At 34.5% G+C, this 17,842-nt stretch overlaps 1 protein-coding gene across 2 annotated transcripts in view; it reads left to right on the top strand.

Moving 5' to 3' along the window:
- AkhR (Adipokinetic hormone receptor) overlaps positions 1-17,355 on the top strand; it is a 153,444-nt gene extending 136,089 nt beyond the window's left edge. The window contains exons 5-8 of one of the 2 annotated variants that reach the window (XM_089735248.1): positions 11,803-11,966; positions 13,396-13,519; positions 14,180-14,324; positions 15,288-17,355. In XM_089735248.1, the coding sequence (XP_089591374.1) occupies positions 11,803-11,966; positions 13,396-13,519; positions 14,180-14,324; positions 15,288-15,506 (652 nt within the window). In that variant the 3' untranslated portion in view covers positions 15,507-17,355. The remainder of the gene's footprint in view (positions 1-11,802; positions 11,967-13,395; positions 13,520-14,179; positions 14,325-15,287) is intronic. The other variant, XM_028169565.2, reaches the window with a different exon arrangement.
- Positions 17,356-17,842: the final 487 nt, after the last annotated feature.

Raw genomic sequence — 17,842 nt, forward strand, 5'->3', positions numbered from 1 at the left:
TGGTAAATTCCGGCTGTCACCCCATTCAAAATGAATGCATAGCTGCAGCTATCAGACATAAGCCGGTATAGTCTAGTCAACAAGTTCAAAAACGTGTTAAATAGACATAAAGCTCCTAAAAATATGTACGATAGCTCATTGGATGCGGAATGATGTCTACAAAAATGTTTTTTAAGGGCTTATTAGCACATAAAAAATTGCGATTGTTATAAACAAAATAAGATTTTTAAAAAAAGGAATTTGGTTTTTCCTTAATAATTTCTAAAATAATGATAATTAAGAATTTTGAAAAAAGATCCTGAAAGAGGAGGAAATTTCCAATAAAAAAGTCCCAACTCCCGGAATTCTATCTCTATTATTTATAAAAAAAAAATAACGCTGAAAATAGCGCTCCGCGCGGTCGCTACGGCATAGGCGCGCAGTCTAAAAAGCCGGTATATCGCCTAAAATAATTTTTTTATAGTATTAAATAACAATTTAAAAATTTGAATAATTTATGGTGTAATCTAAACACTTGAAGGAAAAAAACCTCGGTGAAAAAAAAATGTTACATCGATTTTTCAAAAATTTACACCATTATTAATTAACTAACTTTTTTCCAATCTCTGTTTTTATAAATTACGGTATAAAAGTTACAATAATTCATCTATAATTTTTTCCCTTCGTGGAGCTCTTATCATTTAAATACTTAATAAAGCTAAGCAAAAAAATTTTTTTAATCTTTATTATTTTGATAATTATAATTTTTTTTAATTAACAAAAAATTTATTATCTAAAAAATGTTATGAAAAAATTTTTTTTTTCGTAATATCTTAATATTGCTGTTTTTGCATCTACCATAGGTTTTAATTAACATTTAAAAAAACAAATTTTACGCTATTTGTTAAGAAATTGTTTATAAATAAATAGACTATTTTGGGATTTAAAAAAAAAAAAGAATTACCATCTTATTGTATCGGTGAAATAAAGATTTAGAAAAAAAAAATTCTTAAATAAATGTTTTAATTGTTTAAAATCGTTTTTTTCATATTTCAATTGTTTAAATAATTAGTTAAGAAATTATTTTTTTCTTAAAAATCATCATTGACTCTTTTCAGCGGATTAACAAAGAAATACATTTTTTTATAAATAATTTCATTGTTTATTAACTTAACAATTTGTTATAAAAAATTAATATTAATCGTTTTTTTTTTTTTCGAAAACTACAAAACGTTTTAAAAACAACCATATACATAAAATATAGAAAAAAAAAATGTATTTTTTACAGCATTTTTAGATATTATATGATAATGAAATTACAGCCGTTACATAATTTGTCAAGCTATAAATTGTTATAACTTTTAAACTATAAGAGATACGGTAAAGGACACTCAGGTCATTTTTATAAAGGATTTACTTATCTTTAAAATAAATTCAAAATCGATCCTGTAACTATTGTTTATCAGTTATAAGCATTTGTTTATAAAAAATTATGATTTCTTTGATATTTTTTGAAATTTCATAGCTTATAATTTGTTGAATAATATAGATACAGCTACGGACCCAAAAACTTTTTTGTTCTATGATAAAGTATCTTTCTAATTACGTATAAATCATAGAAATATATAATTTTGTTTAAATAATATACTACTTTTAATTTATACTTACCTCATTTACATTCTGCTATCGATCAGTTTTCATTTATTTATCAAATGCTTATAACAACTGATAAACAATAGTTACAGGATCGATTTTGAATTTATTTTAAAGATAAATAAATCCTTTATAAAAATGACCTGAGTGTCCTTTACCGTATCTCTTATAGTTTAAAAGTTATAACAATTTATAACTTGACAAATTATGTAACGGCTGTCATTTCATTATCATATAATATCTAAAAATGCTGTAAAAAATACAAATTTTTTTTTTCTATATTTTGTTATGTATGGTTGTTTTTATAATTTTTTGTATTTTTCGAAAAAAAATATAACGATTAATATTAATTTTTTATAACAAATTGTTAAGTTAATAAACAATGAAATTATTTATAAAAAAATGTATTTCTTTGTTAATCCGCTGAAAAGAGTCAATGATGATTTTTAAGAAAATAATAATTTCTTAACTAATTATTTAAACAATTGAAATATGAAAAAAACGATTTTAAACAATTAAAACATTTATTTAAGAATTTTTTTTTTCTAAATCTTTAGTTCACCTATACAATAAGACGGTAATTCTTTTTTTTTTTTAAATCCCAAAATAGTCTATTTATTTATAAACAATTTCTTAACAAATAGCGTAAAATTTTTTTTTTAAATGTTAATTAAAACCTATGGTAGATGCAAAAACAGCAATATTAAGATATTACGAAAAAAATTTTTTTTTCATAACATTTTTTAGAAATTCAATTTTTTGTTAATTAAAAAAAATTATAATTATCAAAATAATAAAGATTAAAAAAATTTTTTTGCTTAACTTTATTAAGTACTTAAATGATAAGAGCTCCACGAAGGGAAAAATTTATAGATGAATTATTGTAACTTTTATACCGTAATTTATAAAAACAGAGATTGGAAAAAAGCTAGTTAATTAACAATGGTTAAATTTTTGAAAAATCGATGTAAATTTTTTTTTTCACCGAGGTTTTTTTCCTTCAAGTGTTTAGATTACACCATAATTTATTCAAATTTTTAAATTGTTATTTAATACTATAAAAAAATTATTTTAGGTGATATACCGGCTTTTTAGACTGCGCGCCTATGCCGTAGCGACCTCGCGGAGCGCTATTTTCAGCGTTATTTTTTTTTATAAATAATAGAGATAGAATTCCGGGAGTTGGGACTTTTTTATTGGAAATTTCCTCCTCTTTCAGGATCTTTTTTCAAAATTCCTTAAATATCATTATTTCAGAAATTATTAAGGAAAAATCAAATTCCTTTTTTTTTAAATCTTATTTTGTTTATAACAATCGCAATTTTTTATGTGCTAATAAGCCCTTAAAAAACATTTTTGTAGACATCATTCCGCATCCAATGAGCTATCGTACATATTTTTAGGAGCTTTATGTCTATTTAACACGTTTTTGAACTTGTTGACTAGACTAGTAGGGCAGTGCCTACGTATGCAGACTTACCCCCCTATAGCTCCCTAACACTTATTACCCCTTATAGCTCCCTAACACTAATTAAACCTACGGGTAAAGCCAAACGGTATTTTAACTCAGGTAATGACAGGGCACGGTGGGTTTTCCGCATATTTGAACCGCTTCAAATGTAAGGAGGACCCATCGTGTATCTGCGAGCCGGAAAAACCGAAAACTGTAGAGCACATAATAATAGAATGTCCTGTCTTTGGTAGAGAAAGGTATGATACAGAAAATCTCATAGATTATGAGATTAAAGTAGAAAATATTTGTAAAATAGTAGAAAATAAGTACATTAGAGATAAGTTTTTAGAATTTTGTAAAAATGTGGCAAAAAAGGTGATAAATAGAAATAGATAAATAAGGTGAGTTAAGATATATATGGTGAACATATATGTTAGTAACTTAGTTTTAAAATAGATAAATAATAGGAAAATAAGTATTGTGAATATAGAAATAAGTATTACAGATGTAAATAGATGTACAGGGTTCCATATTGGGTCCCTTCCTATTTCTTGTATATATCAATGATTTACCTAAGTTTATTGAAACCCGTCACGAGGTCGTATTATTCGCTGATGATACATCATTATTGTTTAAAATTAAACGACATTTGGAAGATTATGACGATGTGAATGATGCTATCTCGCGCGTGGTACATTGGTTTAGTGTTAATAATCTGTTATTAAATAACAAAAAAACAAAATGTATAAAATTTACCACACCTAATGTTAGACAAGTTGACACTAATATTACTGTAAGTGGAGAGACACTGGAGCTTGTGGATTCGACAGTTTTTCTTGGTATAACAGTTGATTCTAAGCTGCAGTGGGGTCCTCACATATGCAAGTTAGCGAGTAGGCTTAGTTCTGCAGCGTTTGCGGTAAAAAAAATACGAATGTATATTAATGAAGATACGGCACGCTTGGTTTATTTTAGTTATTTTCATAGTGTTATGTCCTATGGCATTTTGCTATGGGGCAATGCTGCCGATGTCGAAACGATTTTCATCCTGCAGAAGAGGGCTATTCGTGCTATTTATAATATGCACCCGAGGGAATCCTTGAGGGACAAGTTTAAGGAAATCAAAATTCTAACTTTAGCGTCCCAATACATTTTTGAAAATTTATTGTACGTGCGTAAAAACATTGAAGAATTCCCCAGAGTCTGCGATTTGCACAATGTGAACACTAGGAACAAACATAGGCTTGCGTTGCCGGCGGCTCGAATTAAGAAAATAAGCAACTCTTTTAGGGGGCTGGGTGTACAGCTTTTCAACAAGATCCCACTAAACGTTCAACTACTACCTGTTCATAGATTTAAGAAAACTGTTAAGGAACGTTTGTGCAACAAGGCATATTATAAAGTTAAGGATTATTTACTAGATGGCACTACGTGGGAATGCGGCGCTCGCTCCTGGCCTTTTCATTTTTCATTATTATTATTATTTTTTTAGACTTGTTTTTTCTTTTATTGTGAATATTTCTATTTATTTAAAAAAAAGAAAATATTTGAGAAAAAACAAAAAGAAAAAAAAGCCCGCTGAGTTTGTTTCGCCGGTTCTTCTCAGGACTGTGGCTTTTTTTGGAACCGGTGGTAGAGTTAACATTGTTATTTGTATTTTGACATTCAACAAGTGTGTCATACTGACATCTAAGTTGAAATAAATGATTTTGAATTTTGAATTTGAATTTGAAATAAAAGAAAACCTTTCCCAACTCCTGATATGGAGAAAAAGAGATAGAATGAAAGACGATGAATGAATGGATGAGGATGATAGTGAGTGTGACAAGAAAACAGGGTGAATTGATATGAAAGGAGAAATGTAAAAACAGACTTCGACATAACATCGGAGGTAAGACGCAAAGCCCTGTGATGACGGGTGCACAAAAAAAAAAAAATTAAACCTACGCGAATAACACAAAATTTAGAATGAGCTCCCTCCACGGTGTTTCCCGAGTGCTATGACATGTCCTTCTTCAAACGAGGCTTGTGGAGAGTACCTAACGGTAGACAGTAGCTTGGCTCTGCCCTTGACATTGCTGACATCTATGGGTGACGGTAGCCACTCACCATCATGTGGGCCGTATGCTCGTCTACATAAAAGGGCAATTAAAAAAATACAGGACAATAATCGCTGGTGTAAATTATCATCCAGCCCGACCGTGATCCTGATAAAAGGATATATTTATTTATTAAGGATATTCGTTAAGTCAGCGTCATAAAGCTTTAAAATTTTCAACAATAGGTATTTTAGATAGGCATCGCGGTACCGTAAGTTTCGTGTAGTCGGTGTGGTGGAGCTCGATGGGGTTTAGTCGGTAGTCGGTTCAGCGGGGCAAGTGCTTCGCGCGCCATTTTCAAGGCGTAGTCTCCTGTGAGAAATTGGGGGAGGTGAAGGACCTCGGCCCTTCTCTTCTCCCCTTCTTCCTCTCAGGAGGCGCCGGAGTCCGACATAACCCGGTCCGTTACCCCCCTCGACCGGGTATCCGTAAATGGATTCCCCAGAAAAAAAGGTATTTTAGATAGCATTTTAACACTCGTTTTTTATGAGTATTTTTCTATTAACAATGAATTTAATGAGTTTAATGATAACGACATATAAATCACACTTTCATCGATTTCACTTTCTTCAAACGCACGTAGACTTTAGTTTTTTTAATCAGTTCTATTCCAAAACAGTTCAGTTGTATTAAAAAAACAAACTTCTATCAAATTTCGTCTGCTACTCTTCCTAATTCATATTCTAAATGTGTTACAGAGTATTAGAAGCTTGCACAGATGCACACCGGTACACCATCCTATCCAACTATGCATGAATTATACTTTCTCGAGATACCTTGAGGCTTCAAAATGGGCGTTCATTTTGCAATATAAATGAACTCTGGTAACACCAAGTCAAGTGCAAATTTCGATAGGCATTTGAAACAAAATGAATAAAATTATTCGGTACAGTAAAAACTCCTTATTCTAGCTTCCTTGATTCACGCTTTCATTATTTGCGGATTAGAAAAAGCGATCCAATTCCTATATTCGCAACTAATGATTTCATTATTCGCGCACACCTAACCGCTACAGATCCATAATCCACACAGATCAAACAATTATCCAATGTGTACTTATATTTTGTCATCTAGGAACGTATCCTCTATGATTCCATATATTGTTAATTATCATTCCACATTGATGGTTTCTATAATGTATTCGCGGTATATTTACGTAATATATAGCCCTCGAATAAAGTGCTTTTAATGTACCTACATAATCGTTTGATAAAATTGATACCTGCCCCAGAATCTAATAGCGAAAACGAAACGAATAAATAACATCTCATTTACGATATAAATAGTACTAGAGGTCCCGCAGTAGTCGAAATTCGACTATAATTAATTGGAATTGTAAGTTTGTACACTATTATGATTGTATTTTATACTTCTATAATCACAAATTTCGCCAAAACTACACTATAAAAAATATTAACAAAGACAAACAATATTTAATCTCAATTTGACAACAGACGTCAAGAATAAACAATAAATAGTATGCATGCGTGTGTGCGTTAAATACATGGTATGTAGTGTGTGTAATGTTTTCTTTATTGATTTAATGTATCTTTTATGCATTATTTAAAAAAAATATTAGCATTGTGCACTTCTTCTCTATATTCTCTATAAGTGTGGAAAATTTCATACTCCTCCGTCCGCGCAATTTTCGTAAAAAGGATACAAAGTTTTTGCTTCACGTATTAAGATCAAGATATCACTATATCTTGCAATTCAGGTAGGTGCTTGTGAAAGCCACCGGTTGCTAAAACATTTCCACTCGCTATAAATAAATCACTTATCCGAGTATTCCGTGAACGAATCTCGGCTGGAATACCAATAAAATTGTTACGTGTAGCGTCAGTATTGAAAATTGAATTCTCCCCATCTTTGATCCCGTATCGCGGTGTTCGAAACACGCGGCTTACGGGTGTTCGTAGTAGCTTCGTTGCGTAGGGCTGACAAACGGCGAAAAAAATATTGGTTGCCTGCAAATTGGTTTATGATCGATAGTTTTATGTGATAACTTCAGTAGAGCAACGTAAGTCAACGTATTTTTTATTGCTTAAATGGGTGAACGAGCTCACAGCCCACCTGGTGTTAAGTGGTTACTGGAGCCCATAGATATCTACAACGCAAATGCGCCACTCACCTTGAGATATAAGTTCTAAGGTCTCAGTATAGTTATAATGGCTGCCCCAGCCTTCAAACCGAAACGCATTACTGCTTCACGGCAGAAATAAGCGGGTGGTGGTACCTATCCGTGTGGACTCACAAGAGGCCCTACCACCATTCGGCCGATCGTGCCTCTCTATCGCTTATTCTGCGCTCTCGCTTGCACGCTCACGCTCAGGCGGAACGTGACACTTTTTCGTGTGAGCCGGTGTTCATGGATTTAGAAGAGGTTATTACGTCAAAAGATATTTTAAAATAAATTGGTGTTAGCTAATCACCATTCGTTGCTTATTTATGAGCATTGTGAAACTAGGTCAGTTAGATCTCGTCAGTATCTTGCGGTGCAGCTAGGAGGCTAGTAGAAGATAGACTAGTGATGGAAAGCCGGCTATCCTCGACCCACGCTGGCTCTGACCCAGCGGGGTATTCCGTAGGATAATCCATTCTAACCGGCCCCATCTAGGCGGGCTCCGGATAGCCTGCCGACCGAGAGGGCTGGTAGTCGTGGCACGGACCACCGTCAGTTCGGCGTCCCGAGGGGGAGGGTGATGGGAGAGATATGCTCCGCACTAAACGGTTCACTTTCCCCCCTTTGCCTTTTCATGAGTTCTGTCTCATGCGAGATTCGGACATGGGTTGTTAAGCGACGGGAGGTTTTAGTCAGTTCGACTCCGACACACCCCGCCCTCCATCCCCAGTGGAGGGCGAAAGTCAGGCGATTTCCTCATGAACAAAAAAATCCTTTTAAAAAAAATTGCGCGGACGAAGGAGTATGAAATTTCCCACACTTATAGAAAATATAGAGAAGGAGTTCAAAATGCTAATATTTATTTAAAGTGTTTAAATCAGTGCTTTGTACCGTATGGTCCATGGGGACTGCCCTGAGGAATTATTCGAATTTTTTTTTTTTTTTTTTTTCCTACCTAAGCTGATAGCCTTGAGAGGCTATGTCAGCGTAACCCTAACTTTAGTAGGTGAGCTCACGGGGCTCAACCTGACGATGTTGCTAACACGAACCCTAGCAAGAGCCGTGCTTCGCAGAATCTACCACCGGATCGGAAACGCGACCCACTGAGAAGATCCGGCGAGAAACTCAGTGGGCTGTGTCTGAGAGTTAATTTACTCGTCGAGCCCTTCGTCGCAAGCGACGGGTTCGACGAGAACGGTGACCGGTGCTTGAAGTACCTAAAAGCACCGTTAGTGGATCGGGAGGATCCGAGATGACGTGTTTTGGGCGACGTCGACTGCTTTCCATTCTGTCCGCAGGATCGGGAATGTAGTTACCGGCGGCCACGATGAGAGGGTTCTCGTGTCGTGCCGCTTTATCGAAGTGGCGCATGGACGCCGACTGCAGATACTTACTGATGGACTCTAAGTCCAGGTCGTCATGGAGGTCGACGTTCCTGACGAACCACGGGGCTCCGACGGCTATCCTGCAAAAACGGGATTGAATGACTTGGAATGATTTCAAGTGTATGCGGGCCGCGTGAGCGAACACTACACTTGCATAGGTCATGACGGGGCGTATGCAAGTTTTGTAGAGTGTCACCTTATTTCTAAGGGACATTTTACTTCGCCTACATATCATCGGGTAGAGACGTCCTAGAATGAAGGCGGCACGGTCACGTACCGTCTTGATGTGGGGGCGGAATGTCATCCTACTGTCGAGGGTGACGCCTAAATATTTGACCTTCGGGGCCCACGGTATGGGCTGGTCGAACATCGTGATCGGGCGAACGGCGGGGGCGGGGGTATTGACGCGCCTAGTCGGGAGGGTATTATTCGAAATGATCCCCTCATCTCCTTTTTATAATCGCACCTCCCGCCATCGGAGCAGAGTTCATTATCTGGAACCGCTGCGTTCATCCACAGTGCGTTTCCAAGGATCTTTTTCGCCACGTACCATCCGGCTTTGGAATGAACTCCCCTCCACGGTATTTTCCGAGCGCTATGACATGTCCTTCTTCTAACGAGGCTTGCAGAGAGTAGTTAATGGTAGGCAGCGGCTTGGCTCTGCCCCTGGCATTAGTGACGTCCATGAGCGACGGTGACCACTTACCATCAGGTGGGCCGTATGCTCGTCTGCCTACAAAGGCAATAAAAAGAAGAAAAAAAAATATGCATTAAAAATACATTATATCAATATGAAAAACACACACACACTACTATGTATGTACGTATTTAACACACGTACGCATATAAACTCATTTATTTATTGTTAGGCTGTGGTCTAATTGACAATAGAATAATATTGTTTGCCTTTAAAATTATTTATCTATAGTGTAGCCTTGACGAAATTTGTGATTATAAAAGTACATATAATCTTTGTCAATACAAGCATAATAATGTTCAAACTTATAATTTAAATTAATTATGGTCGTATTACGACCACTGGGCGGCCACTAGTAATGTTAAAAGGGTATTGGCGTCATGAACGTAATATGAATGAGCCGTGAAATGCCCTGAACCTGATTACACATTTTCTCGTCAAACAGAATTATTAAATTCTTAGAGAGACTTAATTAAAGTATTAATTAGTAATAAATATACGTCTTTTTAAAATAAGCTCTATCAAGTACCATGAATCCAATAAAATGAACATAATTAAAATTAGTTTTATAATTACAAAACTTTAAACATAAGTGTAAAAAAAACACTTCTACCCTGCCAAAAAGAACATCCGAAAATGACGAAGGAAATATTTAGATTATTTAAAAAAAGAAAAAAAAAATTAAGAAACAAAAAAACTAAATGTGTGGTGTCGTGGGACACCGGATAGGAACGAAGTTCCTTATTATAAAAATATTAATTTTAAGTTCTATTCGAGGTATAAAGAAAATGATTATTCGGGTATACATTTTTATTATGATTTTTTTCATGATAAAAATAAAAATAAAATACAAAGTTATCAACTTTATTTTAATCACAATGATTTCTAAAAAATATATAATAATAATATACAAAGAAACAGCTATTTATGTGAATAATAATAATTAAGCCTAAAATAATAACCGTCATCACGTAGACTGCATTAGACACTGTATAGCCATCATACTAAGACTATACATAAATAATAAAAATCTTACGTTACGGATGTTTTTTCCCGGTTAGGGTACCCCTCCCCATCGTCCGATAAGGAACTTCGTTCCAAAAACAATCGAAACTTAGCATTATCAATCTACACACAAAAGTCGCTATACCGCCGCTCTTGCGTTTTACTTTTTTTTTTTTTCAAGAAATCCTACCCCTAGCCAACATACAAAAATACTCTTTGTAAAAATGCTCTTTAAAAAACAATTTAAGCACGGATAGTGACACCCCTGCGATTTCTTATTGGCCAACTAATGGTTGACGGATGATTGATGAATATCTCGCGCGAGATAACAAATAACGCCGTCTCGACAATAGCCCCCTCTGTTTTAGCTAACAGCACATTCGTCTTTGTCCGAATATTATGATAGTACGATTTCGATCATCCCTAGCCTAATATTCTATAAGCTTGATTGAACGAAGTTACACAGATGTTATTGTAGGAATTTTGATATTGTTTGGTAAAGCTAGGCAGTATGAAAAAGAGATTATTCGCAAAAATATATAATTATGTCTTGTCTTGACAATGGAATGATCAATGAAAATGTTTTTAAAAGAACGCGTATAGAGAATTTTTATGATATAAATAAATACATGATAACAGGAAGAAAAACACGACCTCAAATTAGGATTCCCTGTGTTATATAATGGGTACCAGAGACTGACATACATACTTACATATGTTTAAATATATACATATACAGATAATAAACACCCAGAGAAATAGTAAACAAACCTGTTTATCACAGGAATGTTTGCCCGATGCGGGAATCGAACCCACCACCGCGTCAGTCAAATGATGCCAATATTAGATCGAAATGCCTCGCTATCGATCCTATTTACAGTTCTAAATCTTCGCTACCAGGATACTAGACTTAGTGTCTTCAAGTCTGTTCGATTTCCGCTATTTCGAATATGTATAACATCAATAGTCCGTGATCATAAACGATCGTGACTAAATCTTAAAATGAGATTTAATTACTAACCAAACAAGTACCGATTTTAAAAAAAGGCGAGATTCTCAATGCCAGTTTTTTAAACACTTTTAATGTTTTTTAAGTCTCAATGCGGATTTACTTCTAAACGTTTTTGTTTAGATGAACCGGTTTTGACAACTTTTTTTAAAGAAAATTATTGTTTTTGACGACCCAAGTCAATTTTATCAAGATATCTGTCTGCTCAGCAGTTGTTACTCAGCAGTTGTTGTTGACCCTTAATAATGCAAATTTAACTGACTATAGTTGACTACATTGACGATTTACTGATTTCATTCTGTCGAAGTCTGTTCTCTTCGTATTAAAAACTTGTATTAAATTATCATTTTAAAATTGAAGACGATTCTATTTGATAATGAAGCTTACTTTTTCTTTACAGTTACAACCAATGCGTGTCTTACGGCTCCCTGCCAACGGAGAAGCATGAATTCGCTTACTTCCTAGTTAACATGATCCTTATGTACGTGATCCCACTAGTCTCGACGCTTTATTGCTCCTGCGCAGCGCTATTCGAGATCATCAGGAGAGCTAATACTGCTAACGGTAGGTCAGAAGTAATGGTTCAAAGTTTTAACTGAATTGAGAAGACTCCGCCAATGAGACACGTTTATCGACCGAATAAGTACGGAACCGTACTATGTTCGCAAACTTGGTCCGAAAACATTGGATTTCCGCGGCGTTAACAATTACAATAGCTCACTGACTCACAAGGAGATTTAGCATTCTTAACTGAACGAATCAAAGAGCCGGGTCACTTGAACCACACGAACGAACCAGTGAATACGGAGCTAGCAATTCGTTAAGAGATTCATTCGATTTTGAATCTAAAAAATATTGATTAAGTTAAATTATATGGAACACTACTGGCAATTAGGTATGGTAATGATATGAGTCTCAAAAGGTAACAAAATATATCAATTCTTACTGCCGCCTATCTGCAGTAACGAAACATTATTAAGCTAAAGCGTAGTCTTATCGTTTCTAAAAGCAATCATTAATAACAAAATTGATAAAGCTCGAAGTTAATAGATGAGTATTACTTATGAGCGGGATGTGTTATATGAGTTTAATAGATTGATGAAAAATGAATTAGTCAGTACAGGAAAATAGATCGTGTTCACTCACAGACCACTGAGTTTCTCGCCGGATTTTTTCAGTAGGTCGCAATTCCGACCCGGCGGTAGATTTTGCGAGGCGCTACTTTTTTAGGGCTAGTTATAGCAAATTTTCTCAGGTTGAGCCCGTGAGCTCAACTACCGGTCCGCGCGTAGCTGTATAGCCCCTTAGTAGAATAGGTAGGGAAAAAATCGTGTTCAAAATATATCGGATAATTCAATTTCCTTGGTGGCTTTTTGGTATTCGTAGGAACGACCATTCTGCCTATTTTTGCACCGAAATACATCCCGGCTCGAAAGGTGAAAAGCCATTAGCCATTCCAAGTGACATTTTCACTTCATATCTCAAAGTGTGCGACATTATCCACGCTATAATAATAATAATAAATTTTTATTTCAGAATTAAATTCCATATAAAGTGTTAGTAATACAAAATCTTTCTTAAAAAAGCAGTTCATTTTATTAATTTTACATTGACTATGGCGTGCGTGAACTTCAATAACAACTTAAAAATACAACTAATAACAATCAACAAAAGTAATCGCTGACTACAATTTGAACATGACAAAATTGTATTGTCATACCTTTGATCATTAAAATTAATTTTACGGTTTAACCCAGCGGTTTTTTTTTATGAACATTTATTTATTATTACAACGTTTATTAGATTAAACCGTAAGGTAATATGTGACATATGCAAAAGCTGAAGAAAACACCTTCATATATAGTATGAGTAATCTAATCATCCTATATCCCCGTGACTGTACAATGAATTTTGAAAAGTAAACCTTTTGGTGTAAGGCATAAAGACGTTTTTCGAATTTAAAAAGACATCAGACTCCACTCTTTGGTTTCAGATAAGATGCGTCGAAGCGGCATCGGTCTTCTGGGAAGGGCTCGCGCTCGCACCCTCAAAATGACGGTCACCATAGTCCTGGTCTTCTTCACGTGCTGGTCGCCGTACTACTGCTACTGTCTGTGGTATGTTTACTCTTCATTAATCAGTAATTGACACTTGACTACTGCGTTTATTTAGAGAAGAACACAAAATCTAACGCGATTCTGAAGTAGCATTTTTTGTGTTGCTTAGATGGACGGACGAACAGCGTTCTATTTTTCTAGAAATTTTAATATCGATAAATTTATAAACTACTGACGAATGATTGATTCGGTGGTGCAGTAGTTGACGCTCCCAACTATTGTCCCGATGGTCGCGGGTTCGATTTCTGCATCGGGAAAACATTCGTGTGATAAACAGGTTTATTTGCTCGTGGTCTGGCTGTTTATTATTTCTAAGTTTTACAGTACCACGGCTGCCCCACCCTCCAAACCGAAACGCATTTTTTTTTATGTTTGAGAGATTACTGGTGGCCCTGAGGCCTTTCCAGTTAACCACGCAAATTATAATTTTTGCAGGTTTGATTTTTATTCTACGATGTTATTCTTTCACCGTGGAAGTCAATCGTGAACATTTGTTAAGTACGTATTTCATTGGAAAAATTGATATCCGCCTGCGGGATTCGAACATCAGTGCGTCGCTAGATAAAAATGCGCCGGACGTTTTATCCTTTAGGCCACGACGACGACATGAATGAATGAAATATGAATTTGAATGAAACTAACTATATTTAATATTTCCAGGTATTGGATTGACAAGGAATCTATAAAGAACTTGGATCCGGCATTGCAGAAGGCGATGTGGCTATTCTCATGTACCAATTCTTGCGCGAACCCCATCGTTTACGGAGTATTTAATAGGAACAGGTGGAATTGGCGAGCTGGAAAGGTTCGTGTTTAGAAACTATGGTTAATTTAATTCTAGATTGTAGATGTTTAATGATAATCACTACATAGTATAAAACAAAGTCGCTTTCTCTGTCCCTATATCCCTATGTGTGCTTAAATCTTTAAAACTACGTAACGGATGTTGATACGGTTTTTTTAATAGATAGAGTAATTGAAGAGGAAGGTTGATATGCATAATAATATCCATTAAATAGTAGAGAAATCAATAATAAATTACAGTTTCCGAAGCAAAGCGAGGGCGGTCGCTAGTATAGATACAAATAGATAACTTATTAGGTGATTAAGAGGCTAAGTCTAGCACCACTCCATCTTTTCCCGAGAATGAAGGAATTCACCGGAGAATGGGCAGAGTAGCGTTCTTTGAGTATTATACCAAAAAACTGCGATCTCAAACCGGCATTTAGTGGTGTTAAGACGTATTGTAAGCCCCCACAAATCAGCTTCATTTAAGTCTTCAACCTCATGCCTCAATTAGGTTGGCGGCATTCAATGATGTCTATAGGCTCTGGTAATCTTTAGGCGGACCGTGAAAAAAACTAATTTTTTTGGAACGAAGTTCCTTATGGGACGATGCGGAGGGGTACCCTAACCGGGAAAAAAAGTTCGTAACGTAAGATTTTTATTAGTAATGCACACAGTGTACGACTTAACTTTGTAATAACGTACAAAAAATAACATATTTTTTTATCATTCATTGACCACGATCTCAGAGCGTTCGTTTGCGCAATATACTAATTCCTATGTAAACAGCTGTGAATTAAGTGTACCACAATAAGTTCGCACGTTACCGAATGACCGTGGGTTGTTGCGAAACCTCCAGTTTTATTTTCTTTATACCTCGAATAGAACTTAAAATTTTTCAAGAATAGTTTGAGTACACCTTTTATGAAAGTTACGTGAAACTAGTACTTACATGTTTTCGTGTTATTTTATTAAATTACAGTTTCAGAACGGGCGATGTCGCAGCGGCAGCGGGAGGAAAGGTTCGCGTCTCCCGCACGGCGAGTCTACGGAAATATCTGCGGCCACCCTCTCGCGAGCGAGGCACTCGAACGGAAGCGATCACAACGGCCGTCGAGATTCATCTTATGCAAACCAAAACGGACCTCAAAAGCACTGGAACACGATCAACAATAACAACGTAACGAATGGTATGGTTTAACAATAGAATAAAAACTCGTAGTGAAACCGATTTTAATGTACCTATGTTATGCCTAATAAATATTATAAGTCGCAAGCTATTTATATGTAGCTGATAAAAATAGCAGTTATGCTATAGAACATAAATATTGGAATTCTTGTGAAATTTTAAAATGTTTAAGTGGCGTTAAGTGCATTTTTTTGACCGCCATTTAATCTTTTTTTTTTTTTAAAGTTACATACTTATAGGTGTTTCTTATTACTTTTAAAGTTTCAACGTTTATTGATATTATATATTATTATATAGTTCTAGATAATATATAAGATGTGCACGTTAGAATTAACAACCGTAATGGTGATAGAATTTAATGTACCATAGGGATGTTTAGATAAAAATGTGAGTTGTAATCTATGTAAATATTGAAAAATAATATTAAAATCTATGGGATAATCTGTGAATCTTTCAATAAAATGAAGCATCAGTTTGGAGCCACTGGCCACATGGTCTTCCAAACGGTGTTCGGAATTTGTGATTGTCGAAATTACTGAAATGAAGTCATAGCTACCAGTAAATAAAATGTTACAGTAATATATTATTATAATATATGTACCATGGCTTTATCAAATCAAAAGTAAGCCGCTGTCTTTTTTCGATCCCGGGCGTGTATTGAGGCTGACATTGAATATTCGTTAATTCAATCGAAAAATAAAATCCAGAGAGCAAAATACCTTACGAAATATATGAAGGATACGGCCAAAATTCCAGCTTCCAATGAAATATCAACTATACTATTGGACTAAATTTGTAAGTACATGCAACACCTTGTAATAATAAATAAAATTAACACTAGATTTTAATAAATACTAAGTATTGATACTATGTATTGATATTAGGTATTCATGTGAATTATATTTAGAGGTAAGCTCGAGCTGAATGGAGTGAGATTATATAGCAAATGAAAATACAAACAAGAATTAATGCAATTTTAATACCCTTTTTAAGCATATATGGCGTTCTAAAAAAATAAAAACAGTGTTACTTTTCTTATCAGAATTTGAACCGAAATTGTTTCTAAACCTCTTAATATGTTTGCTTATAAAACAGATCTCAAATTGTTCACTTCAAACCTCAATATGTATACGTTAAATAGATTTAAGACAATAGCTCTTAAAAAGTATCTTTTTAAGTACAATTAAAAACGAACAAAAGCGATTAATATTGATATGTCTATTTTGAATTTGGTTGATGCATAGTTGCTTTCATATTTTTTGCAAAATGTAAATTTGCTTGGCAAATGTAGATCATTTTATCACTAACGAAAAGTCTTTACGTCTGTCCTACCTGAATTTTCCATGAGAACTGCTCTACAGGGACTTATGTTATAGTACTACGGGTTTCAGTTACCCTCTTAAAACTACTTGCCCGTCTTGGACGTCTTGGTCAGGAATAGTTTCTGCTTCTCTCTTATTTTCATCTGTCATAATCTGTCACCTGTCATCTGTCATCATGACAGATAAAACCAAACATTTATTTTATACAAATAGACAAGATGGCCGACGAAACAAGTAAATTTTTCGTACAAATTGTAACATTCCATGAGAACGCTTAATTTTATTATAATTATGTGAAGTTTATTTATTAAGACTGAAGGATATTAAGAAAGATTCTTAAAGAGTTATTCCGATATTTATGTTAATGTTGTTTAAAGGTTGTTTTCCTATAACAGATTTTAGGTTGTTATTGTTCAAAGGTTTTAATGTAATATATACTTGGCTGTGAGGTGATTGATCTAGCAAAATAGAGATGTGATTTTTGTACCAAAATTTTAAAAATAATTTAGTCAATGAATAAATGAATGAAATGAATTAAAGGCTTTTAATGATTCATTACTTTTTAATCTGTACTCGGAATCTTAATCGCTAACATTGGGACTTTTTGGCGGGAACGCGAGGAGTGAAGTTGTGTGATTTGTTTTATTTTGTCTATTTAGTGTTTCTTCGGGTTTAAATGTGTAATAATGGTGGTTTATTAACCGTTTAATATCTGTGAAAGTGCACAAATGTGGGAAAATGAAACAAAGCCGCTGGACGTAACTTCTCGGGATCCTCCAAAAAGTCCACTGAAAAATCTTAGTAAATGACCACCATTTTACTGAGATTAGATTTCATCTCATATCATCTCATTTAATTTCATCCTAGTTGATTAATGTCTCAAATTAATCATTTTCATTTCATTTCACTCCATAATATCATTTTTCATAAAATTAAGAATATAGATTAAAATAAGACATGACTTAAAGGTCTCAGTTACCAGGTCATAAAATCTCTTAAAAAAAAATAATCGCTAACATTGAATGA

Source organism: Bombyx mandarina, chromosome 19 (genome assembly GCF_030267445.1).
Source record: "Bombyx mandarina strain Sakado chromosome 19, ASM3026744v2".
Classification (NCBI taxonomy): domain Eukaryota; kingdom Metazoa; phylum Arthropoda; class Insecta; order Lepidoptera; family Bombycidae; genus Bombyx; species Bombyx mandarina.